The sequence below is a fragment of the Dasypus novemcinctus genome, chromosome 15 (genome assembly GCF_030445035.2).
Source record: "Dasypus novemcinctus isolate mDasNov1 chromosome 15, mDasNov1.1.hap2, whole genome shotgun sequence".
Taxonomy (NCBI): domain Eukaryota; kingdom Metazoa; phylum Chordata; class Mammalia; order Cingulata; family Dasypodidae; genus Dasypus; species Dasypus novemcinctus.
In genome coordinates, this window is record NC_080687.1 from 92,186,029 (window position 1) to 92,213,667 (window position 27,639).

Sequence of the window (27,639 nt, forward strand, 5' to 3'; positions counted from 1 at the left end):
GGGAGATCATGTATATAGTAAAAATCATTTTGAAAGAACACCCACTGTGCCTTTCTATTCTAAACCTCGATATTTAGTTATCATTATAAATGGTTGTTGTATTCATTAAAATATTCAGAAATAAAACATCACCATGTACTCTTACATTAGTAAAACCTAAAGAAGAAATATATCCTCGTTTATGGAGGCATTTAAGCCTTTCTGAGTAAATAACTCACTTCCCACCACCTCTTCAAGAACAATAACTTTCTTAATATTCTTAAAATTTTCATTCATTCATTAAGTACTGTTTTCCTGCTTTATACCAGGCACTTTGCTAGGCTTTAAGGATATAAAGGTAACAAGACATGATCCCTTGACCACAAAGACCTTAGAAAAAATAATTTTTTTACTGTTTCAGAAATAGTTTTCAACCACAGACCAGAGAAAACATTAAAAAGCCATCTATCTCTATAATGGTATATTAGCCCCATTATCTGGGCAAATGGCAATAGAGTCTCTTTTTATAACAAAGTATTAAAGACTTTGATAAAGTTTTAAAAAATGTTTAATACAATGCCTAGAAAAACTCACGTTTTTATGAAGTACTTGATATATAATAAAAAATTTCTGTATAGATACTTCGAAGACAAAGACCACTGGAGTAAGCTCTGTCTAATTTATCTACTAGGTGTCATTTACTTTGAATGAGGATCTTGCAAATATTCATGACATCGGAGGAAAACCAGCTTCAGTTAGTGCTCCTAGGGAACATCCATTTGTCTTGCAAAGTGTTGGAGGACAGACATTAACAGTATTTACTGAGAGCTCGTCAGGTAAGTGGGAATGGAATAATTTGGTGCTACTTGGCATAAGTTGTATAGATTGACTGTCTCAACACACATACCTGTTTGTTTTTTAAGGTCATTACCAAGGCTATTGCACCTGGTGTCATCTATCTCTATTACTCATGTCATGCTACTGCTGTGTTCTGTATACTTGCTTGTGATTAATGAAATTTTGCCCTTTACTTGATAAGGGCTTAATTTCCATTTTGGGTGTATAAGAAATACAACAATGCAAATGGAAAAGTGTGGTACATCAAGCTGCCTTCTAAGACGTTAAAGAAACAGAGTTCTGAGCTTTGCCAAGATAAGGTCATCCTTGCCCGTTTTGGTAAATTGTTATTCAGCACCTATATGTTGTGTTTAGAAAAGCACTGCTTAATATTAGGGACTATTTTAATCTGAATTTTTGCTATTGTATGCTTTCTATACAAAGAGGGCCTTTTTTATTGTATAAAGATAACTGCTTTTAATTGGTATCAACTTCCAAGTAGCTCTGTGTAAAGTATAATTTTTAAATTGTGTGTATTTGCTATGAGATGGTGTAACAGTTCAGGAAATCAGTACCAAGTGTTTCAGTTTGTGAATTAAATACAGCTGGAACTTCTTTCTTAGCATGAGTATATGTTTAGCATGGGTATATGTTTATTTTTATTGTCTCTTGGTTTTTTTTATCCTTCACTAAATTTAGAGTATTACTGTCAAAGCAGCAGGCCAATTCAGTTTAACAAAGCTAGTTTTCTCATTGCTAATCTTAAAGGTTTATTGGTTATATAACAGAAAAAAGTCATGATTTTGTTGTATCTCATTGAAGATTTAGAAGAAAGCTGTAAGAAATTATAGTATGTTAATAGTGTCATTGTTGAAAACAAAAGGGATATCCTCAGATAAATTTTTTGTGGCATGATAAATTACCAATTGCTGCATAAACTGGTATAAAAAATTAATCTTTTTTCTTGGATGTATAACCTAACAAAATGGTAAGTTATAAATTTTTTATCATGTAGTTTACGATGGCATTATTTTGATGCTATACTAATTTGAAGCGTGGTATTATGGGAGATAGAAAATGTTCATGTAATAATAGCTTCAACATATGCATTTTATGTGGGAATGTATTCATTGATTCAACAAATATTAATTGTATGCTACACTGTACAGAATATAGTTTTAGACACATACAAGGAATCTGAAATTTGTCCTGCAATTGATGGGATTTAATAAGACGTGTTAAACCTGTGAGATTTTCTCTACTCTTATGTTTGTCCCTGGAGTGAAAGATGGCATTACACCAAAATGGTAAAAAGGAGCAGAGCCTTGATAAAAGTTTGAGATCAGGAAACTTGAATTTCCTTTGTAGAAAATGATGCTCTATTTCAGTTTTTTTTTAACATCTTATTAATTATTAAGTGGCTAATTTTACCTAGGCATAATTTATTGCTGGCATTTTACTCACAAGAAGGTCACTTAGAAGCAAAGAGGATTGTTAACCTCAAAATTAAACTTCCATTTTTAATCTTTTAAGCCCTTTAGTTGTTGTATTCTTTTTGAACATTTTGTGTTGAACATTTTCTGGTTAGACTGTACCCCAAACTGAATATGATATTACAAGGATTATCGTGGTAGGCATATGGAAGAGGATCAAGATCGTCACTCTTGTTCTGAGTTTGGACAATATGTTCTTGCTTTGTAGAACTAGGATAATACAGATGCAGGTCTAAGTAGTTATGAGATGGTGTACCCTGTAACAGAATTTTTTGCTTCTTAATCCCATTGATCATTTATGTTTCATGTCATTGTTCTGTGACCCTTTGTACCTTTCTGTGCCTCAGTTTCCTCATTTGTAAAATGAGGATAATAATTTACATTTATCTATATGAATGTGTTTAAATACCTAGAACAATGCTTGCATAGTAAATGCTTCGTGAATATTAGATTTTGTTAATACTATTATTCAAATTAGATCTCATTTTAAAACTCTTTAGGTGTCAAGTTTATTTTAAAGTATATGCGTGCATTTTAGCTAAATTAGGTATATCACTTAATAAAATTCAACTAATAGGGATTTTTATATTTAGAGTTTCTTGATTGCTTAGATTACCACAAGAAAGTTATTAATAGTTTATTTCCTTTTCTGAGGAACCTTATAGCATTTGCTGTTTCTAGTCATTAAAGCAGCAGTTCTACAACAGAGTTCTTTGGATCAGTAGGAAGTCACAAGTAGACAGCAAGGGGCCGGTGACTGCCCTTCCATATTGAAAATGCTAGATATATGTGTGTTTCTCCATAGGCTAATACCATAGCTTTCATTGGCAGGATCTGTGACCCAAAAGGGCCACTACTCTAGTGTTACTTTGCTTGGTCGTGAACTTGCCAAAGTATGCGTGACTAAGCCATTTTATAATGATGAAGCCATTTATAATGGCTCACGTATATGAGGCAGGCTTTTTTTTTTTTTTTTTTTTGGAGGTACCGGGGATTGAACCCAGGCCCTCATGTGGGAAGCAGACACTCAACCACTGAGCGATATCTGCTTCCTAAGCATAATTTTGATTACTTTTTCCATTTCTTCTCAAGCATAGAGCTGTACTTGCTTATTGCTAAAACAAACAAACGAACAACAAAAAACCCTGCTTTTCTATACTCTTCTTTTTACTAGTACACAGGTCTATAAAATGTAGATTTTTATAAGAAAATTTGAATTTCATTTGAGTTCACTGTGTTAAGAATTTTAGTAGCTTTATTCTTTCTGTTAACATACTTTTCTTGTTTTTTTTTTTTTTTAAGAAGGCCCTTTCTGAGCCAATTTTTCTAATTATTGAATTCTACAAATTTGGGTGTCTGTGGGGATGGGATTAGAAGGGGACTGATGATACGTACGTTTTAGAGTGTGTCTTAGTTTTCTAGGCTGCTATGACAAATACCAAACAAAGGGATTGGCTGAAACAACATAAATTTGCTATGTTATAGTTTTGGAGGCTAGAAAACTGGCTTCCTACCAAGGCTGGTATTGTTCTTGTTGGCTGGTAGTCCTTGGGATCCTGGGCTTTCCTGATGCATGGTGATGCTTTTCTCTTCCAATTCTGCTGACTTTTGGCTTCCAGGCTCTCCCCATGGCTTTCTCTTCATAAGGCCTCCAGGACTAAGCTCAAAACCCATCCTGATTTAGTGGGCCACAACCTAACTAAAAATAACATCCTCAAAAGGTCCGCTTTAAAATGGTTTACATCCATGGAAATGGATTAAGATTAAGAACACCCCTTCCCCGTCCCAACTCATTCCACCACTAAATGCTTGCACCTTGATTTTTAAAAATTTGCAATTCATTAGCATTTTATGAAGCCAATTAATTTGTTTCTAGTGGAGCATCCCTCTCTGAGAAAACATTTTATTTTTAAGATTGTTTTGGGTTAGCCCTTCTGCCACCTCATTTTTCTGTGACGTTCTAAATGATCGATTTCTCTATTAAGTATTTTCATGGGGCTCTCTCTTAACTGTTATCCTTGTTTCTACGGAAATGCCTTATGTGGTCTGCCATTATTCCCCTCCACCCCCCGCCCTGAGTCAGTTTAGTATTTTTATGTGCTATTTTATGAAAACTATATAGATAACTTAGAATTTCTTCTCTCTGGCATCTCTGACTTTGTTCAGACTTAGATTTTTCTTCTTTATAACTGCCAGTTCTAGGCAGTTGTTCATTCATCTGTTCAACAAATATTTTTGGTGTTAGGCCTTGTGCTGGAATACGACTAGACTCCTGTCCAGTGGGGCAACTGGTATGTGAAAATACAATTACTTTAATGTAGTTATGTACAAAGAGGAATAAAGGGATGCACTTTGCCTGAAGGAAGTGAGAAAGGCTTCAAAAGTGGAGATAATATTTGGGTTGGATCTTGAAGTATATGACTAAGTGTGTCTAAGTAAGAGGGAAGGAAGCGAAGCCTTCAAGTACCCTTCTCATCGCTGTACTCTCTCCAACCCTTTCACTCTGTCATACATATCTAAAATCCATTGACTAGCCCTGACTAAATCAAAGCAAAAAAACTTAGTTGCAAACTTTGTAGTCTGTTTAGATATGAAAAATGTTTGAACTGGGGCACTGGGAATGGAAAAGAGGGATCATGTTCCTGAGGTATTAGAGGTAATTTTAACAGCTTTGGGTAATAATTGGCAGTGGAGGAGCTGGAAGAATGAGAAGTGTAGAATGGTTCCCAGGCTCTTCTGGCTTAAGCATCTTGGTTGATGGTGAGATCATAAGTGAGTTAGGAAATACTAGAAGAAATGGGCAGGGTTAGAGATGATAAAAACACTGTGGCCCTTTTTGCTCTCGTTTTCACTTTAATTCAGCACGTTATCTGTGCCTGTTTTCTGCAGACTTTCCTTAAGACTTGTAATACAACATAAGCAAAGTCTCTGCCTTTATGGTACTTAATTTCAGTAAGAGGAAGACAGAACAAACAGTAAACAGTCAGTTATATTGAAGGTTAGAAGTTGAAAAGTTTTCTAGGAAAAAAGCTGAGCTGGGAAAGTAGAACTAGAAGTACTAGACTGAGGGTGAAATTTTAACTAGTGCATTCAGCCTAGGGGATTTGAACAATATCTTGAATTGGTGAGAGAATTACCAGTGTGCAGTTATTAGCCAACTTGAAGTTTTGAAGGCAGAAGTTTTGAAGTGAGGACAAATGGCTTTGTGGTGAGAGTGAGCCTGGCATGCTCAAGGAATTGCAAGGAGGAAGACTAGTAAGAAGGCCAGACTGGAGTGGAATGGGGTTTGTGGTGATGGGATTTGTAAGGCAATATAAAGATTTTGGATTTTACTCTGAGTGAACTGGGGAGCCTTTTGGAGGATTTTGAGCAGAATATGATCTGATTTACATTTTAAAGCGTGACTCTGGCTGGTGGGTTAAGAAGGACAGTGGGGGACAAGGGTTGCAGTAAATCCATGGGAGAGATGCAGTAGCAGTGACGAACGTCTAGTCTCTCACCCGGTGTCCAGTGATACATCTCCACCCTCTTGCGACCTAATCTGTTGATTATTCTACTTAGAAGATTCCTTATCTTCTACATTCTACAGCTGCCTTTTTTTTCCCCTCTGCCAGGGATGCTGTTCCCTTGCCTTCCCATATGTTTGCCCTTTACAGCCATACTTACCCTTCTCTTTTCTCTCTAGCCTGTCCTATACTGATTTTTCCTTTATCTGGACTCCTGTGGTAGTCAGTCTGCATTGCTCAGTTTGACCCTTAATTAAACCTTGTTGGGAGGACTGCATCTCATGCTTATCCCCACTGTGCCTGGTATAGGATTTAGCACATAGTTGATGTGCTTGTTAAAGCACACATATGTTGAAATTGTTTATTTTCTCTGAAGAAAAATTAGTACTCAGAAGATGTCACCCCATTGACTGGACAGTTTCTTCCTTAGAACTGTTCTGAAGTGAGATAACTTGTTAGCGACTCAGATAGTGGTTTTCTTCCTTCAAAGATGTTTTCCTCAAGACACTTGAGGTTGAAAATTGAATCTTAAATTCCTTTGTTTCCCACTTTACTCCTTGCTCATTATATTTTTATTTTGGCACAGGCAATTCTTTTACTTTCTCGTTGCTAATCAGATTAGTTCAGCCCTGTGTGCTGTTACACTTGGTTAACCACTGCACACATTATAAGAAGAGATAATTAGAAGTATGTAAGAATTTATTTGGTGGTAGCCTGCCTTATTTACTTTCAAGCTTGAATTTGACAACATGTATCAATGCATATATGTCTTAGAATGTTAAAGTTAGTGTTTGAAAAAGAGTGCGTTGCTATGGAAATGCTCTTTGAAGACATTGAATTTTCCAGTTTTGGAAACTGAACTGATACAGATTTTATAACCTGCTTTACATAGTACTGTCCTGCAAGTGTAGTAAATGAAACAAAAAGAAGTGTTTTTGTTTTTGTTTTAAGTTGAAATTTTTTACTACTATGGGAAATATCTACTTGATATGTTTCCCCATTTGTTGAATATCATCTCAGGTATATAATTTGAATTAAGGTTTATGTATATGTCTTGGTTTGTTAGCGTTCAGAGTACAGCTGTTTTCTTCTTTGTGGAGTTTTTTTCTTATCACTGCTTTTAAACATGAAACATGCTGTTTCCTAAATTATCACATTACTAGTTGCCATGCAACAGGAGTCTGAGATTTTATTTAGCCTTATCTATCTTAATTGCAACTATTTTCTATCTGCTTAATGTAGTGGTTCTCAAACTGTTTGGTTTCAGGGCCTCTTTACACTATATGTTAACATAAATAATATCTTTATGGGGGGAAAACTATTTTCAATAAAAAAACAACCAAGTGAGAAGATTAGCATTTTGCAAATCTCAATAATGTCTGGCTAATAAAATATTCTCATATCCATTTTTGCATTCAGTCTGTAGTAGTGTGTTTTTTTGATTGAAGTATATAAAGAAAATCTGACCTCTTACAAGTGTGTAATTGGAAAAGGGAATAATTAATAGCCCTTTCAGATGATTGTGGATATTCTTCTTTGATACTACACCAAAACTCTACAAGTGGTAGTTTCGTGAAGTTTAATGGCAATATAGAATCTGAAATCTTATCAGTAAAGTAATCATATGCAATTACATTAAACTCCACTGTCTGTCTTGCACTTTGAATGGCTGTTTTACCCTCATGTGATTTTGTAGCATCATACATCTGTCATTTGGAAAATATTGGTTCACTGAGTTATGCAGAGCTTCCAAATGTTGACATATTATTTAATTATATAGAATCAAAAATATGTATTCATTAACATCACCACTGATTTCATCAGAAAAGTCCTTAAGTATTGGGGAGCTGTCAGGCTTATGGTGGTGGATACAAGTTTTTCAAGTTTTTCAGCAACAAATATTGTCAGTGATTTTCTTTGAAAAGATACTTATTTCTTTGATTTTTGAGAAATAATCTATCAGATAGCTGAATCTAAATAACCATGGTTTGTTTTTCAGTTGTTCTTTGAAGCAGAAATGGTCTTTTCTGAAAAAAGTGTCTAGTTTAGCTTGCAACTCAGTCACACAGGCACTTTTCGTAGAGACAGTCCTCCCTCGTTGGCACCCAGCTGAAGTGCTTTATGCATACTTCCCATTTGGTCTCACAGAATATTAAGAAGATGTGTATTCAAGGGTTGAAATTTAGTAAAACATAATTTTTGCCATTTTATGAAGGATGTTTTTAAGTGGAAGTGTCTTTTTCTTAACTGTGAGTACAGGATGGTATGGTATGGCACCTACTCTGCCTTGATTTGTAGTGAGGCACCAGCAGAATTACCACCATGACTTTTGCACCATCAGTGCAAATAATACAGTGAAAAAAGCATATGTTTTACACAAATGGTTTTGACCTTGTGGCCATCTAAATGAACTTGAAGACCTCCAGAGATCCACAGACTTTTCTCTGAAAACTGCTGATTTAGTGTGTTTTTTTGAAAAAAGATCGCAGGTTTCATTTCTGAGATCCTTTGTGAGGTGTGGAACGCTTTTATTGGCTGTGGTTTGATAAAAACCCACTTTCCCCAGAGCTATTTAGGGCAGGGTCATTCATAGCAATGGATTGAATGCCCGCTTCAGTGTTTTGTTTGTGGTATTAAGAGTACAGTACTTATTTTTTACTGCATGTGAACCACTGTTGAACCATTTCCTTGAGTCTTTATCACACTTACACGCTAGTGCATAACCTGCCTTTATACATCCTAATTAATTCTCACCACAACCCCATGAGTGATGAACTTTTTAAATCTCCATTGTGCTGATGAGAGAACAGAAGCTCTAAGAAATTTGTGTCACTAGACCTCTCTATTTTCTCACATTTAGAAATATATATATTTAAAACATATCTCTTTCTGAAACAAGTAACAAGTGGTGCTGGGTCTTCCAGGGTGAATGCCCACTTACCGAGTTCTTGTTAATTCTTCAGCAAGTCCTGGTTGTCTTGTGACCCCTTACACTTCGCACACTGCCATCTCTCGGTCCCCCCATCTTAGCAACCACCCTGGCACTGCTGACTTTCCCAGCAAATTACCTGCAAAGGGCCCTGCAGAACAAGTGAGGTGTTTGCTTGGTCCTTTGAGTAACAGCCATGCCACAGAACGTTTTGAGTCATGCCAGTTTCTGACAGCCTTATACTCATGAGGAAGAACAAACTGAAACAAAATGTATGAATTCAGTGTTTTGTATATTCCCTGAACTTCCACCAAGTTTCATAACTGACTGCAGAAGTTCAGCTTTGAATTTTATTGCTAACTTCCTAAGCCATGTCTTCCCTCTGAAAAATTAAACCTAAACACAGAAAAATTCCCCTCATTCAGTGGCTGGACAGAGAGTAAAAGGAATGTTTATACTCTTTTTCTCTTCTTTAGGCATGCATGTATAAATACTGTAACTTTAATAATCTGGGGTGCCATGAGGAGGAAAAGAAAAAAATGGAGTGGAAGGATAATATTAAGGTTAGGAATCAAATTAAATTCATTTAACCCTATGATTCACTCTTCAGTTTTTAATAATGAAATATTTCAAGCCTACAGGAACTGTAGAGAATTGAGTAACCTGTACACAGTAGCCAAATTTCATAAATACTGATATTGGCCATAGTAGTTTTAAGACTTTTTTTTTTTTTTTAAGAAATAAAACATTTTACAGTTAATGTTTCATTTTTCTTTTTTTATTGTCCCATTTCTACCCTTTCCAGAACTAACCATTGTCCGGATATTACTGTATGTTATTTCTGTGACTTATTATGACTAGTCTGCTGTTCTTTAGAACAGACTCTACCTTTTAACTGCAGAAAATCAACCCATTCTTTGGAGATAGTTTATGAAGTTCTCCAGATTTCTAGCAGTTATGGAGGTTTAGTATTTAAATAGAATAGAGATTTTTCAGGGTAGTATTTATCTTAGCAAACCTTTTTTTTTTTTTTTTAAGTATTTGAATTTTTTATAATTCCCTGGAATTATTGCATAATTTAGAAGTAATTATTAATAGGAAACTTAAATGTCCCATGTTTTCTAGTAGGAAATACCAAATAAAAAGAAATGAATATGAAAGGAGAGATCTGAATACTATTTTAGCTTTGCCACCTATGCATCTTTTTTTTTAAACTGGATAACTTCATCTCATGAGGGAAAAACAACCATTTTAGGGATTCATAGTAAAATAAATAACATGGTTCAAGAGGTCAAAGAAAATGTTGGCTTTTGAAATTTCACTTATTTTCTTTGATCTTCTCTATTCTCCCCATCCATGATGAATCATGTAGAGAAAAATTGATACTAAATCTAAACTAAAATAAATCTTCAATTCAAACCATTTTTCCAAGAGAACTAATTTTCCCAACATCTCTTTTCCTCAAATCCAGCAAAAACATTTAGGCAGTTAAACTGCAGAGCTTCATGGTGTTAGCCAGGTTGGTTTTATGGACGTGTCTGAACAGGGAACTACAGTTCTGCCTCTGCTGCATTTCCTAGTGGAAGTACTTACCCCAAAGAACCTAGGACACAAGTCCCTTGACTGGGAACACACAGCTTAAAATCTGATGTTTAATTATGAAATGTGTACAGTATTTGGGTATAATTGGCATTAAAAAAAAAAACAACAGTCATGCCCATTATAAATAACTTATCTGGAAAAACTCAATTATAAAAATAATTGTTTCACTTTAAAATAAAAAAGAACCCCCATGTTTAGTAATGTATAACTATTTTGATAAGAATGAACTGATGTGGCCTAGGAGAGTCTAGAAATTCTTGGGTTAATTGTGACATGTTTACAGGCTTTTCAAGGACTTGCTGAACCCAGCAAACCACTGCACTCCAACTACTCCCTCCACAGTGATGATCACAGCTGAGTGTGACCAGCATGCTAGCCACATCAAGTACTTTTTCATTGTCTGCTGGAACCAGTCTATCCTCTGAAGCACCAATTGCCAAAATACATGTTTGAGATGGATTAATAATAGCAGAGAAATTCTTAATTCCAAACAACAGGCCAAAGCTGAAGCGTTCATGATCAAGTCATTAACAGAAATTTTGCTGCTCTTCACCTCTGCACCTCTCTCTCTTCCTGCAACTTCTCTTCTCCTTTCTCACCAAAGACTCCTGAAACTCATGGCCTCCACTGTCTTGTTTCTTATTTGCTCTCACCCTGAGCCAGGCTCTGTGCCCCCACCTCTTTACCGATATGCTCCGGTCAGGACAACTCAGTTGAATAAACTAGATGGTTGATGTTCTGACATCTGATTAAGTTCTTTCCATATCAATAAAACTCCTCTTATATTTACGTCAGTTAAAAGGTAGTAGAGAGATATGGTTTGCTTAGACTGAATTAACCACTGTATGATAACTCGGCAAATGTTGCTGATTGGGATATCTGTGAAGACACCTGTAGGAACTGGTGTCCCTTCTGGGAGAGTAAGCAGCTGCTGGGGCAGAAGCAGCTTTGGTAGGCACAAAGGAGTCAATGTCCTTCTTGGTGATTCTACCATCGGGTCCCTTCCCTTTCACTTGTGCAAGATCAGTCCCTTTCCTTGCTGCCAGTTTCTTTCCAGGAAGTCTAATAATAAACACCCTTCCCTTTAGTCCCCAGAAGTAGCTGGGTAGGTGGATGGCTGAAGGTTTAGGAGCTACAGGTTGGGGAGTTGGAGGAATAGTGGCCACCAGCGGTGGGATAGATGGTGGTGCTTGGGGTTTTAAATCATTTTCTTCGGTTGACCTAAAGTCAGCAAATGTTGGTATGCCTGCCTCTTTTTCTGCAAATGATAGAGAGTGGGTCTCCTAGAGGAATATCTCTTGTGCCTTCAGGCATCAAGAGTTTTGCCAGATAACCTCCCTGAACTTCCAAACTCCTCCCTCATTGGAACACAGTGCATCAACTATTAGGAGCTGAAGAAAGCTCCTCTCTAGTGGCCTTTCCAGCCTCCATCTCTGCCAACAAGTCCCCTTCACTTGTCTTTTCACCACCTTTTTCTCCCCCATCTCTGAACTCTGTCCATGGTCAATGGTGGGAGATAGCGCAGGAAGAACCATCTGCCTGCGAGTGGGATATGAGCTACCAGGAGCCCAAGCAGAAGGTGTAGGAGGAGAAGCAGCGGCAGCAGGCATTGATGCTGGGCCGCTTGTGGGGGAGGTACTGCAGGAGTCCAGTATAATTTTAAAGGCCTTGGTATCCTCATGCTCTTCAACGGTAATACAGATAATCGCTCCAACTAGAACATCTCTGGTACCTTTAGCAGCAAGATCTTTGCCTTGTAACACACTTCCAGGCTCTCTGACCCAACAGTGGCTTTATCTCTTTTGGCTTCTGTAAGTAGTTCACCCTCCATGATTTTCCCCCTTCCTTTTTTTTTTCCCCCAACTTGCTCTGGTGCCTGCCTTCATTGTAGGGGAAGGGAGGGTAATGGAATCTTCTGATGTGGGGAAGATTGTAACAGCCAAAACCTGCAGCAGGAAGCAGTTCTGGGCTGTGGCCCATGAACTGGGGCTGTAGCCACAAAGTACTCGGACCCTGCCTTACTGTGTGATTGCACTGTTGCAACTGACAGGGACCGGAGCTGGGCCAGACGGTGGGGTCGTGCCCAGAATCTGGGTCCCTCCCGCACGTCGGTGCACTGAGCCCTGAATCCCGCCCTTGGGCCCGTGTGCAGACTCTGCACATAACGCCCAAACCCCAGGCTCTTTTCCTATAGGTGTACTGGCTGAAATAATCACATTAGCATTGTTTTGAATAAGAATTAAGTGATGTGTCATTCTTCCTCAGAAGAATCAATCTGTAATTTATGCAAGGAGTATTGGTGTGGTTCTTTTTTCTTCGAGTTTAGTCTTTACTGTGAACTTCTTGATGTCACGTAAACTTCCAGTTCTAGTACTCATAAATTCCCCTTTTATTGCCTAAATTTAATTGACACTTGGGTTGTTATTTCTATTAAATAGCTTTATTTTGGACCTCTGTTTTCTCTATATCCTTCTTGTGATTATTATGGAGACTATCAGAAAGCATCATCAAGTTTTTATTTTTATTTTATGTTGTATTTTCCTATTACTAAAATTCTTTGATGTTCAGTTTTTATTTAACCTGCCTGTTTCCTGTTTTGTAAAGCAGCTAGGAAGAACTTAGAAAGTTTCTGTCATACCTAGAGGGAAATTTAGATGACAAAATATACAAATGTATTTCTCTGTTTTTCTTTTGATTTTCTGTTGCTCACAGTTTAAAAAAGTTAGCTCTTTGTTTTGATTGATGTATACTTTTTTTTAATTCATGTACACTTAAGATCCTTAGGAAGAACTGACTTCTTTACATATGACACATGGCATAGTAAAATCAGTTTTAAAACGTAAATTACTTCATTGAGGCTTTAAAACTAGGTCATTGAAACAATATTCATTTTTAAATTATATAATCTTTCTTTTTAAATAATTTAAAACCTACAGGACAATTGCAAAAGTAATTCAGAACACATACAAAGAATTCCAACATACCCTCACCCAGATAATCATATCCACCAATTTTTAACATTTTGCCACATTTGCCTGCCATTCCTTCTTTCTTTCCTTCCTTCGTTTATCTGTCCATCTGTCCATTTCTCCATTCATCCATCCATTTGTCTTATCTGTTTTCTAGACATATGAAAGGAGATTGTATACATTTGGTCTTCAGACCCGTAATACTTCCATGTATATTTCCTAAGATCAAGGATATTCACTTATGTAACCACCCTAAAGTACAGTTATCAAGTTCAAGAAATTTAACATTGATATAAAGCTTACAGTCTGTATTCCAAGTTGTTAATATGCCTCAATAATGCCCTTTTATGCATTTTTCTCCCTGTTATTAGATCTAGTCCAGGATCATGTTATACATTTAGTTGATATTGTCTTTATAGTCTCTTTTTTAAAAAATTGTGGATATATATATACAACATGAACTTCCATTTCAACCACTCTCAAGCATACAGTTCAGTGGGATTAATCATATTCATAGTGTTTTGCTACTCTCAATTATTATTATTTTTAAACCTTGATCAAGGTTTTTGTTGCATGTAAGCATGGTCTCTTTAGTTCTTTGAGCATAAATGTATTTTTATATCAAGATTTAAAATGGGGAAACATGATGTAGCTGATTTTTCTTTCTTTGCCAAATAGTCTTATAGTATAGAAACAAAACATGTTTTTTGGTTGCTTTTATATTTTTGTTGCTTGAAAATGTACTCTGCTGATATGTGGTAGTAGTACTAACATAGCAATACCCTTGGGGGAAACAAAAGATAAGACTTTAAAATTTGTTATGCAAAAATGCATAGAGTGCAGCACACTTTCAAGTAAAAGAAGTGATAGCTACCTTCTCCCATAACCTCACTGGTCCCACTATGAGGGCTAACCACTGCTTCCAAAAAGGTTATACAACAGTTACATTACCACAGAATAGGAAGGATTTCTAAAATGAATGCAAAGCCTACACTTGAATATATTTTTGATTACAAGGCAAAGTGCCTTGTACCATTTTATATTCTTGTAATTATTTGGTTTGGAAGAATTGAAGGAATTTTTCTTTAAGGCATAAAAATATAAAATGTTTACATCTTTATCATTAAGCAATGATAACTAGTAGAAGTATATTACTTATCGAGCATTTATTTTGTGCATTATAGCACATTAGTTGAATTGCTTCATTTCTCAGAAGAAGCCTGTGAGATATACCATGTGTTGTTTTTTTTTTTAAGATTTATTTGTTTATTCACTCTTCCTCACCTTCTGCTTGTGCTTGCTGTCTAATCTCTGTGTCCATTGCTGCACATTCTTCTGTGTTGCTTGTCTTCTTTTCTTGTCTTTTCTTTAGGAGTCACCGGGAACCAATCCTGGGACCTTGCCACATGGGAGAGGGGCACTCAATCGCTTGAGCTACTTCTGCCCCCTGGTTTGTTATGTCTATCATTGTCTTTTCCTCTGTGTTTCTTTTTTGTTGCGTCATCCTGTTGCACCAGTCAGCTCTCTGTGCAGGCCAGCCCTCTGCACGGACTGGCTCGCTTTCATCAGAAGGCCCTGGGAATCGAACCCGGGACCTCCTAGATGATAGATGGGAGCCGAGTCGCTTGAGATACATCTGCTTCCCCCATGTTTTTTTATTGAGGGAAATGAGGCTTACATAAATAACAGTTTATCCAACATCATTCAGTTTGTAAGCCTGTACCTTTATTCATCATACTAGGAGTTTTCAGAGTGTAGGTCTATAATCATGGGCTGCAAAATCAATTTATTTGGCAGCACTAAAAAAGAAAGAAAAATAAAATGGAAAAAAAATATGTCTTTTTATTTTGGATCATTTAACATCATTTCATTTATCCATATATATTTGTACTCCTCCCATCATGATGTTTTGAAACTCTGTGAAGTTTTATGTTGCCTTGATTTTATTGAAATGATATAATGTCTTCACTTATTGTTCAGCAAAATAAAATGACTGCCTGCTTTGGGCATTGCCTTTCCAAGAAGGGCTTTTCTGGAAGACAAAAACAATTGACCTGCAGGGTCTTTCCAAGAAAATAGATGGTACCTTTCAGAATTGCATATAAACAATATCTGATAAACCAGTTTTGACCAGGAGAGAAAGCTTATCAGATTGGTCAAAGCATATCATGCTAATCAGTATATATTTGCTCCCCACTCTGTAAGGCTTCCTATGTAAAATGGAAACTTATTGTCAGCCTAGCAGAGTATTTCCGCACTTTGTGTTTGCCCTCAGTGAGCATCCCCTTTCTACTCTCTAGGCAGAGCTTCCTTCTGCTTTATAATGGGAAGCTGCCCGATTCATGAATTGCTCAATAAAGCTGAGATCCTAAATTTAATGTTGTTGAAAAGATTTTCTTTTAACATTACATACCTCAGTTCCTTCATAAGTTAGTTAGCTCTTGGGTTTGTCCTGCAGAAGCAAAAATGGTCTGTCTGATCATTATCTGCAAATTATTAGTATTGATTTTAATCTGCCACTTTCTCGGGTTTTATTTACATATTATCTAGTGCAGTGATTCTTAGCTGAGCAGGGCTGTGCTCCCAGGACACATCGGGCAATGTCTGGAGACATGTTGTATCGTTACAGCTGGGTGGGTGCTACTGGCAGCTAGTGGGTAGAAGTCAGGGATGCTCTAAACATCCTACACACACATGACAGCCCCTGTAACAAAGAATTATCTGGACCAAAATGTCATTAGTGCCTTCGTTGAGAAATCCTGGGCTAGTGTTAAGACAAGCTATTGTTTTTAGTGGACAAGCTCTTTGGCGTAGCTGCTTATGATATTAATGTTATGGAAAATGGTGTTTTTTGAAAAGGCCAACAAGTGAGCACAACTTGTTCACCTCTCTGATAATAGTTGTTGTTACTCTTCTTCTCATCCTCCTCCTTCCCACTCCTCTTCCCTTTCTTCATTCTTTCCTCCTTTTTCCTTCCCTCTTGTTATGCCAGAAGAAATTTCTATGCTTTTAGGAGGCTACTCTTGCAGGTTTTAGCTTTATACTGACTTTCTAACTTCTCTTAAGCACACTGTTTTTTCAGTAGCCGTTGTCAGATTATACTTTTAAAACAGTTTGGGTGTTTATCTTAGCAAAAGCACATTTGTCTTATTCTACAGAAGCCCTGACCGAAAAAAAATTAGAATAAAATACAGTGTTTTAAACATGACTTATAACTACTCTTGAAAAAAATATATTACCTCACCCACTTTAATTCAGGCTTCATTTAATTCTTGAATTTCAAGCTTAAAGAGTCATATATAGTGAAGAGAAAATGTAATATAAAGTTGAAACATGGCTGCTTTCTCACATATGTAATCATATAGAAGAAATATTTTTTAGGATTTTTCATGATAAGTAAAAGCTTACCAGGAAAAAAATAAACTTTATTTTCTTTTCCATTAACCATACTTTGAGCACTCTTTTAAAAAAAAAAAAAAATTCATTATGGAAAAATTGTAAGCATATACAAAAATTTAGGAACAGTATAGTAAACTCCCATGTACCGATCATTCAGCTTCAGATTGTCAATATATGGTCAGTCCTATTTCAGCTGTATACCCTAACCACTGCTTTCTGTACCCTATAGAATTTATTTTAAAGAACATCTCAGACAGTATGTGTCAGTACATCTTTATATTCTTCAGTACATGTCTTCATAAGGATTTCTTTAAAAAAAAAAAAAGCCTCAGTGACACCTAAAAAAATGAACACTTCTGAAATATCATTGAAGATCTAGTTAGTGGGGGTTTTTAATACTCAGATTTCACTGTTTCCTGATTTTTCCCATTTAAAACATGTTCTGTCTTCTGATTTATGGCTTAACTTTATTTGAAGTCACCGTGGCTTGCAGTTGTATACTTACAACTCTGGCTGCTCAGTAAAAAATTCTGTTGGAAAGATACAGTTCGTCAAGTCATGATGTCTTGTCTGTGAAGATACGAAATGGTCTTTCTGCATAACAGTTCCGGGTAATTTGGCTGCTAAAATGACGATGAACATCATTTCTGGAGCAGTACTGAAGCACTGAAAGCCAAACAGTTGACAGCGTTGAGAGGGAGAGTACTTAGGCCTTGCACATTGAATATCAGGTTCATTATTTCAGTTTGCCTTAAGTTAAAGTTGAGAGATACCTTTAGAAGGAAGAAAATCTTGTCAATACAATATGATTCAACTCTGAGGAATTGAGCGCTTTCAGTTTAAAAGTTACACCTATAGAAGTAGGTGGTGTAAAGGAATAAAAAATATTTTACTTAATTTTAATAATTTATAGTTAATATGGATAGGGAATGTATTAGTATATCGCAATATAAACATTAGGGACATTATAAACAGCTTGTATGCAAACCTACAGTTAGAATACAAGTTTCTTACTTGGAAAATTAAAAGAAGTGAGCCAAAAAGAATAGAGAAATTGATTACATCTAAGCTGAGTATAAGTTTAAATGAAGCTCCTAAAAGTTAGGTCACTATATATATTTAATGCAAAATGCCTTATTAAATTTCTAAGCTCTGAAACAAAACCACCTCGCCAGCTGTTAGAAATAGACAGCTGTGGCCTGGCCAGAGGTAAACACTGATGGTGAGCCAGCACACTCTACAAGAGTGCTATGTCTGAAAAGAAAGTCAGCCAGTCTTAAAAGATTTTTTGAAAACTCTGTGTTTGTGTATGAGTCCACAGTTTCTTGCTTATACTGACCATGTCATTAGCTATTCCAAAAGAAGAAAAAAGAACCCTATGGACATGTTCAATTTTCCCATTTTCTCCTTCTTCCCTTTAAAAGAGCCTATTTTGAGAATATAGTTTGGTTTGGAAGTTGTGGCTGTCTCTTCTAGGCTTTTCTGCTCATAGAGAAAAAAGTTTACCACCCAGGGTTGTTTACAGCCTCACTTTCTTTTCTGTAACTGTGCAGAACTTGGTGAGTTTGGCAGATTCTTTCCTCACTGTGTAGCTTGTTATGTGCCATAGTTAATTTCTTAGAGGAAGATCTTTTTTTTTTTTATTTTTTTTTTATTTTTTTTATTGACTTTGTAATAATATTACATTAAAAATATACATGTGAGGTCCCATTCAACCCCCCCCCCCCCCCCCCCCCCCCCCAGCAACACTCGTTCCCATCATCATGACACATCCATTGGATTTGGTAAGTACATCTTTGGGCACCTCTGCACCTCATAGACAATGGTCCACATCATGGCCCATACTCTCCTCCATTCCATCCAGTGGGCCCTGCGAGGATTTACAATGTCCGGTGATCGCCTCTGAAGCACCATCCAGGGCAGCTCCATGTCCCAAAGCCTCCACCTCTCATCTCTTCCTGCCTTTCCCCACACCCATCAGCCACCATGTCCACTTTTCCCAATCCAATGCCACCTCTTCTATGTGGACATTGGATTGGTTGTGTCCATTGCACCTCTATGTCAAGAGGAGGCTCAGATTCCACATGGATGCTGGATGCAATCCTCCCACTCTCAGTTGCAATCACTCTAGGCTCCATGGTGTGGTGGTTGTCCTTCTTCAACTCCATCTTAGCTGAGTGTGGTAAGTCCAATAAATCATATTGTAGGTGCTGGAGTCTGTTGAGGCTCAGGACCTGGCTATCACATTGTCAGTCCAGAGATTCAAATCCCCTAAATATATCTTAAACCCCAACGTTAACTGCACCTCCAGCACATTAGCATGAAAGTCTTATGAAGGAAGATCCCATCTGAGTCCAGATTCATCACACATAAACACCAGTTTAGAGGAAGATCTTTTGGTGACTTAGAGCAGTTCTCAGCCCTGGTTTTTTTGCTGCTTCTAGGTGAAGGCTGATGTCTCTTACATTTTCACGGTGGAGATAGACTCCATAGCTTGGTGCCTGTGGAAAAGCCGCTGCCCAGCCATAGTCCCTCAGCCCCTGCCCTGTCTGGACTCATTGGCTAACTTCTACCTCTCAGCACCTCTTTCTTTTTGCCTGAGAACTTTCCCTGCTGCCAGCTACTCTACCTGGTTAGAATTGCCAGGATATTCGTCCTCACCCTGGGAGCAGCCCTCACCCAGTAACTGACAGGAGCTGGTGGTTACCTGGCTCCCTTCAGGCTTGTGGGTGGCTCTGAGGCACATACTCTTTTCATCCAGTTCCCCAGCAGGATTAAGCTCCAGCTCTCCACAGCGGTACCTGTTGGAGGACAAACCCTTTATTGGCTTCCTTCCTCTTCCTGTCTCACTTCTCCAGTTCTCAGCCAGTAATTCCTGGGACCACCTCACAAATAAACTACCTGGACTTGAAACCTCTCTTAGGGCCTGCCTCTGGAGAAATCCAAACCAAGATATAGTAGTTAATGGTAGCACTAGCCTTTTTTTCTTTCCTCAGAAATGTAAAAATGATGTCTTCATACAAATAACCTCAACCTCCTTCTTAAAAAATTCTGGGTCAAATTTAGGACTGTAATCCTTACTAAATTGTTTAATACTGTACTTCTCAACTGACCATTCATACTTTGTGGGAGCACATGTATTCTTTGACCCTCAGCCTTCTCATTTTGGGTGTCCATGCATCCAAATAAGCTTAAAGTCTAGTGATTCCTAGGGGTACTGCACATGAAGTATACCTTAATAGATCTACCTAAATACTGAATTTTATGTATATCTATTTAATTTTTTTGAACCAACTAAGAGATATGGAAGATAGATTTTTAGAAAATGTTTTCTCCCTGTGCATTGCTCTTTTTTTAAAAAAAATTAAATTATTTTTCAGAAAAATGCATAAATGATAAGTTTATATAGCTTTAATGAATTTTTACAAAGTGAATATATCCATACTTCCAAGATTAAAAAAACAGAACATTACCAGCTGTGCTCTGATTTTGAATTCATGGATTCTGTATTAAATTTTCCTGAGGATATTGTGTATTCTAAATAACTTTGTTGCCTTTTTAATATAGATTATTTGTTTCTTTACCTTTCTTTTTTTTAAAGATTTATTTATTTATTTAATTCCTCCCCCCCCTCCCCTGGTTGTCTCTTCTCTGTGTCTATTTGCTGCGTCTTGTTTCTTTGTCCGCTTCTGTTGTCGTCAGCAGCACGGGAAGTGTGGGCGGCGCCATTCCTGGGCAGGCTGCTCTTTCTTTTCACGCTGGGCGGCTCTCCTTACGGGGTGCACTCCTTGCGCGTGGGGCTCCCCCACGCGGGGGACACCCTTGCGTCAAGGCAGGGCACTCCTTGCGCGCATCAGCACTGCGCATGGCCAGCTCCACACGGGTCAAGGAGGCCCGGGGTTTGAACCGCGGACCTCCCATATGGTAGACGGACGCCCTAACCACTGGGCCAAAGTCCGTTTCCCTGTTTCTTTAACTTTCAAGTGTAAATCTTACTTGGATGCAAACCAGTATTGTTTAGAATTGTTGCAATATCAGAAACATTAAGCTTGTAAAGAACTGATACATTAAAAAACAAAACAAAGCATATACAAACCACTTATGGTTCCAGCATTTATTTGTTTTCAATTTTAATTAAAAAATTTTTTTTTCTTCCCCCCCTTTTTAAGTAGGGAGAGACTGTGGTTATCTATGTGAGATATATAGTCTGGGGAAACGGACTTGGCCCAGTGGTTAGGGCGTCCATCTACCACATGGGAGGTCCGCGGTTCAAACCCTGGGCCTCCTTGACCCGTGTGGAGCTGGCCCATGCGCAGTGCTGATGCGCGCAAGGAGTGCCTTGCCACGCAGGGGTGTCCCCCGTGTAGAGGAGCCCCACACGCAAGGAGTGCACCCGTAAGGAGAGCCGCCCAGCGGGAAAGAAAGTGCAGCCTGCCCAGGAATGGCACCACCCACACTTCCCGTGCTGCTGATGACAACAGAAGCGGACAAAGAAACAAGACGCAGCAAATAGACACAGAGAACAGAAAACCGGGGGAGGGGGAGGAATTAAATAAATAAATAAATCTTTTTAAAAAAAAAAAGATATGTAGTCTGGTATACTTACTATTATATAGGATCCAATTAATTTTCTTTCTCCCACTTATCATCTTGTAATATTTTTTTTCTGACAAGACTTAGAAGCAAGTAAAGGCTTTTGTGGAAAGTAAATGTCAGGTGAATCAGTGATGCAGTTAATATATTAGAATTAGGTTTTAAGGATTTTATGGCCTTGAAATGAAATTGTTTCTAATAAATGACATTTTTTTCAGCTAATGAGGTACTGTGTATACAGTCTTTTCCCCTTACAGTTGTCCTCCTGAGTGAATTATATTCTAAATGGAAAAGGCCTGTGATTTTGAAGCAGTTGTTTCAGAAAGCTAGAGAATATCGAGAATCTGCATGCATGAAAGGCTAGGGACTGAAGTCAGAGAAAGGCCCAGAGGTGGTGGCTGGGAGAATCATCTTGAAATCAGAACAAGAGCTCACGGAGGCATTGGAGACGTCGAACTGAGGGATAGAGATGAAAAGGGCACGCTGAGCTGGTGGGCTGGGGGAGACTGTCGTGAAAGCCTGAGGGCAGTGGCAGTGTGGGCCGCAGAAATAGTGAGGAAGATTATGGTGGTCAGCCAGACTGGTAGGTAGCAGCCACAGAAATAGGAGTGATTAGAGGAGCGAGAACAGTGGGGTTTTTCCCCTTCGTTTTTTTCATTGACATTAGACATGAGAAAGCTGACGAGCTCTAACACATTTTGGCTTCATATTTAAAGGCCTTCTGAACCTCAGTCTTAGAACTTACTTGGATCTAAGGAATGTAGATTTTTGATCTAATGAGATATACTTATTTTGCTTCATTTCTGAACGTAGTTCTTTAGTTCATGGTAAATTTGTGGTTAGTAGAGCCCACGTTGCCAGTGGTCTGCCTCTGTCCTTTGTAAAGCCTGTTTGTTTCTGGCAGACTGAGGCACTTTTTCTAGTAGAGGTTCTTTTGGTGAAAAATAGCAGAAATCACTAAGGTAGTGCAAGAAAAGGAGGGCTTATTGCCAGAATAGTGCTGTTTCACACCATTTCAAGGAGAGGAACAGAATTATATGTTGGCCTCACGAAAGCTAGGCCTGGAAAGCCTTATGGGCACCCCGGCTCTTCTCACACAAGAGCCCTCTGTTTGTCTCTGCTGTTTCTTTCTGTGTCCTCCCAGACTAGAGCTCCATTCCCACATACGCATTCTCTGAAGCGCATCTTGAGAATGTATACATCGTTTCACAAAAGAAGAATTATAGAAGGCCAGTGAATAAATGAATACTCAGACTCGCCAATAACAAAGGGAAGGAAATTAAAATACCATTTCATCAATCAAATTGGCAACGAATTTTACAAGTTATAATCTTTAGTATTGGGGGGGATGTAGCCAATATGTACACTCATATGACAGTGGTGAAAGCTTGTATTGGTTTACTCTTTCTGTAAGACAGTTTGAAATTGTGATTTGTAATTGCCTTAAAATTTGCAAACGTTTTGATCTACCAGTTCTACGATTAAGATTTATTCTAAAGAGGTTCTCATGAATGTTTATCAAGAGTTACCCACAAGGAAGGTCCTTGAAACTTGAGTTATAGTTGTAAAGAATTTGAAATAACTAAAAATGCCCAACAGTAAGAGTTAAATGAATTATATAGCTCCTCTGTATGAAGGCATGCTCTTCACTTTAAAATGGGGAATAAGCCAGTTCTAATACAGTGTCTTCCTTAATTTGTTATTTATGTTTTGCTTTTTATGTATAGAGTATGCCTGTATATACATAAAAGAATGGAATATAAATACCAAAATGTTGGTAATCATCCCTTATGAGCTCTTAGACAGTAAGAACCCTAGCTTCTATTTATTTCGCAATTCATGGTACTTGGCATTTTGTAAATGTTCAATAAACATGAACAAAGCAATCAGGATACTTTCTTTTCAGCTTCGGTGTGAAAACAACTGAGTACTGTGCAAGATATTTCATATACCTCTTTAGTAGAGGTGCTTATGCACAAATCCTAGTGTTATTAATTGTTTACATCTTATTGTTTTTCCCTTTTCAAAAATGAAAGATTACCAAGAGTGATGAGAGATAAATATACATATATGAAATATAGGAGAAATCTCACAGGGTATTATTTTTCTACCAGTGGTAACAGAAAAGTGTGTTTTCTGGCCATATATTCTGTTCTCTCTTCCTGCCAGGCAATGACAGTCGTTTGAGATTGGATTGTGGCTGCTTCTCTCTAAGCAGAATCCATAAATATATATTCCCTGGGTGTGAAAATATCTGAGAAATTTTAAATGTCGCATTGTCTTTAATGATAATCTTAATGTTGCATAATCTGGATCATCTTGATTTCACTGCATCCATTTAGACAAATGGTCATGTTATTGCTGAGTTCTATTTCTCTCATACCTAGAGTCAATGAGGAAATAAACAGGCAGACATGGTGTATGAATGGTGTGTCACCCAGAGTGATGACCAGATAACATCGTGGGAGTTAACGATAGTTAAATAAAGAAGAGCATGAGAAGACAGAGTTCTTACACAGTATGTGGTATATAGACATGCTGAATTCAAAATAATGTGTACTGCTAACACCGCTAGCATATTGGATATAATTATTAATTTGCGTTATTATTTATCACATTTATTGAACTTTAAATTTGAATTTTTATTGGTTTTCTAGTTTTGTTAGTATTTTAATATGTGGATTCATTAGGTTTCATCATTGTATGAGAGCTTTTCGTTCTTTCAGCAGATAATTATTGTTACTGTCTGCCAGGGGTTGTTCTAGGAGTTGGGGTAAAGCAGTGAACAAAGTCCCTCTCCTCATGAAGGTTACATTCTCATGGAGGATGGTAGACATTAAAAGAATAAATTACATGAGTAAAGAGATTTTGGGTTCTGATAAGGGCTACAGTGAAAGTGGCAGCACAGTAAAGGAGATAGAGTGATGCTGCTCTAAAGGCCGATGAAAAGAGGCCCTTCTAAGAAGGTGCTGTTTGGCACAAACCTGAAATCGGCGAGCAAGCCCTGCAGAGACATTGGGGAAGAGTATTCTAGGCAGAAGGAACAGAAGTGTGAGGCTCTGAGCGGATCTTCCCTGTTGGGTTCAGGGATTAATACGGGGCGGCAGTGGCTGCAGTGGAGTCAGCAAGGGGGAGAGTGGAAAAGGATGTGGTGCTAGAGAGCTGGGGGGAGTCGGGGACCAGCGAGGACTTTAGGCACGACTCTCACTGAGAAGGAACCATGTTGGGGGTTTTCAGCTGAGGAGGTTTTGATTGGACTTTGCTTTAAGGGCTCACTCAGGCTATACAAGAGAATAGCCTAATGGGGCAAAGGTAGAAGCAGGGAGAGCAGTTAGGAAACTAGAGTGTCAGTCCAGGGAAAGATATAAAGAGAACTCAACCCCATTTATGTTAGACACATGTAAGTTCCATTGCAGTAAAAATGTCAATACTGGGATCATTGAGAGTGTTTCTTTCAAAAGGAGCCCTCCGTACTATTATTCAAGTGAACTGTGATATTATGACATTTGATTGGAAACCTGAGAATGACCCTGTAGAACAAACTTACGTCTGTTCTATAGGTTATGCATCACTGGAGAGTAGTGATGTATAAACGGCTACCTCAGCCAATAGGAGCGCATTGACTGCACTTAGAGAATTAGGAGGATACTATTTAAATAAGAATTTTCTCCCATTATTAACAGAGGAGGAGACTTGTCTTTTGAACCAGACCACTTGTGAATAGGAGTTTGAGTGTGTGTGCTTCGTGTACATGTGTTTGTGTTTGTTGGTTGTGGAATATTTGTTGGAAGAAAATTAATTTTATTAATAAAGGTAATTCTGATTTTAAAGATAATAACTTTGCTGCCCAGATAAAAGGAGGGCACACTGGGAGAGTAAAAGTAGTAGATTAAAGGTGGCATTTGATATACAGGGTCCATTGCTTTCAGCTTCTGGCTGCTCTGTCTGTGGCTTCCTCTCTCCCAGGTTCCTCTGTGATCTCCTCGGTTCCTTCTCTCCATCCGTGCGGCTTTTTCTCTGTGTGTCTACTGCTTTCAGTCCTCTCTTTATATACGACTCCAGCAAGAGGACCAAGACGCACCCTGGGTCCTGCAGTCCAGTCAGAGGCCCTGAGTTGAAGCCATCTCATCAAAAGGTTCCCACCCCCACAGGAATGGATTAGCTTTAAAAAGATGATCTTTTCTGGGATCCACAAAAAACTTCAAACTGTCTAAGGGTATCTCTTTAAAAACTTCTGTCATCTGTTTGTTTTTGTCTTCTCTATGCATTCTGGCATATAGAAATACAATTGACTTTTTTTTTTACCTTTTTTATTGGGGTAAAGTTCACACAACGCAAAATTAACCATTTTAAAGTGAATAATTCAGTGCCATTTAGTATATTTACAATGTTGCGCATTCACCATCTCTGTCTAGTTCCAAAACATTTCCTCACCCGGAAGGAAACCCCATACCCATTAAGCATTTATTCCCCATTGTCTCTTCACCCACCTGCTGGCAACCACCAATCTTTTTTCTGCCTCTGTGGATTTATCTTTTCTGGCTATTTCATATAAATGGATAAATGGAATCATAAAATATGTCACGTTTTGTGTTTGGCTTTTTTTCTCTTAAGATGGTTTTGAGATTCATCTGTATTGTAGCATGTTATCAGTATGCAGTTTTGAAATTTTATATTGACCTAGTATCCAAGAACCTTGCTAAACCATGTTATTCATTCTAATAATTTGTCTGTAGATTTTTTAAGATTTTCTACCTACGTAATCCTGTGGTCTGTAATTATAACCACAGTTTTGTGTCTTTCCTTCCAAATTTTATGCTTGTTATTTCCTTTTTTTTGCTTTATTGTACCGGCTGACGTGGTGATGTCTTTGCAACAGTTCATCATTAAGTATGTTGCCTGTGGGCAGCCCTCATCAGGTTATAGAGATTTCCATCTCTTTCCAGTTTGCCAAGCGTGTTCATGAGTGAATGATGAATTTTATTAAATGCTTTTTCTGCATCTGTTGAGATGATCATAATATTTATGTTGTTAGCGTGTAATATTATGTTGACTTTCTGTTGCTAATCAGATTTCCATTCCTGACATAACCCGAGCTTGGCTTTGATTTATAATACTTTTTCCCCCTTCTCTCCCCCACTGCCCTGCTGTTTTTGCTGTCTGTATCCATTTGCTATATGATCTTCTGTGTCTATTTGTCTTTTTGTCTTCTCTTCTCATTTTTTTCTCCTCTAGAATTCACTGGGATTCGATCCTGGGGACCTCTGATGTAGAGAGAAGTTCCCTGTCACCTGTGCCACCTCAGTTCCTGGTTTCTTCTCGTTTCACCTTGACTCTCCCCTTTGTCCCTCTTTTGTTGTGTCATCATCTTGCTGCATGACTCACTTGCATGGGCACCTTTTTTTTCCACCAGGAGGCCCCAGGAATCAAACCCATATCCTCCCATATGGTAGGTAGAAACCCAATCACTTGAGTCACATCACTTCCCTATAATACTTTCTTTTTTAAAGATTTATTTTTATTTATTTCTCTCCCCTTCCCCCGCCCCCCAGTTGTCTGCTCTCTGTTTCCATTTGCTGCGTGTTCTTCTTACTCCACTTCTGTTGTCAGCGGCACAGGAATCTGTTTCTTTTTGCCGCGTCATCCCACTGCGTCAGCTCTCCGTGTGTGCGGTGCCATTCTTGGGCAGGCTGAACTTTCTTTTGCACTGAGTGGCTCTCCTTACAGGGCGCACTCCCTGCACATGGGGCTGCCCTACACAGGCAGGCACCCCTGCGTGGCACGGCACTCCCTGCACATATCAGCACTGCGCGTGGGCCAGCTCCACACGGGTCAAGGAGGCTGGGGGTTTGAACCGCGGCCCTCCCATGTGGTAGATGGACACCCTAACCACTGGGCCGAGTCTGCTTCCCCCCTATAATACTTTTAAATAATGCAGACTTCAGTTTGCTGATCTTTTGTATAGGAGTTTTACATCTATGTTCATGTGTTAAATTGGCCCATAATTTTCTTTTCTCTGGTTTTTGTCAGATTTTGGTATCAAGGTTGTGATGGCTTCATAAAATGAGTTGGTGTCCCTGCTTTTTCTACTGCCCAGAAGAATTTGTGTAAGACTGGCTTTGCTTCTTCCTTAAATCCTTTGCAAAATTCCAACTGGATCTGGTATTTTCCTTGTGGGGAATTTTTATTCTCTATGGTACTTCTACATATCTTGTGACAGCTTTTGTACCATACTATCTTTTCAAGGATGTTTGCATAGCAGATAGCCTTGGAAGACAGAGCTAGGATCTCCAGGTTAGGCAAATTTCCTAGTTTTGTTTTTTTTTTAGTGA

At 38.1% G+C, this 27,639-nt stretch overlaps 1 protein-coding gene and 1 pseudogene across 1 annotated transcript in view; one reads left to right on the plus strand and one right to left on the minus strand.

The window, feature by feature from the left end:
* Positions 1-27,639, plus strand: part of GTF2F2 (general transcription factor IIF subunit 2) — a 176,281-nt gene that overhangs the window by 40,287 nt on the left and 108,355 nt on the right. The window contains exon 4 of the mRNA XM_058276654.2: positions 671-815. Within this exon, the coding sequence (XP_058132637.1) occupies positions 671-815 (145 nt within the window). The remainder of the gene's footprint in view (positions 1-670; positions 816-27,639) is intronic.
* On the minus strand, positions 11,056-12,642 carry LOC139436600 (dihydrolipoyllysine-residue acetyltransferase component of pyruvate dehydrogenase complex, mitochondrial pseudogene; annotated as a pseudogene).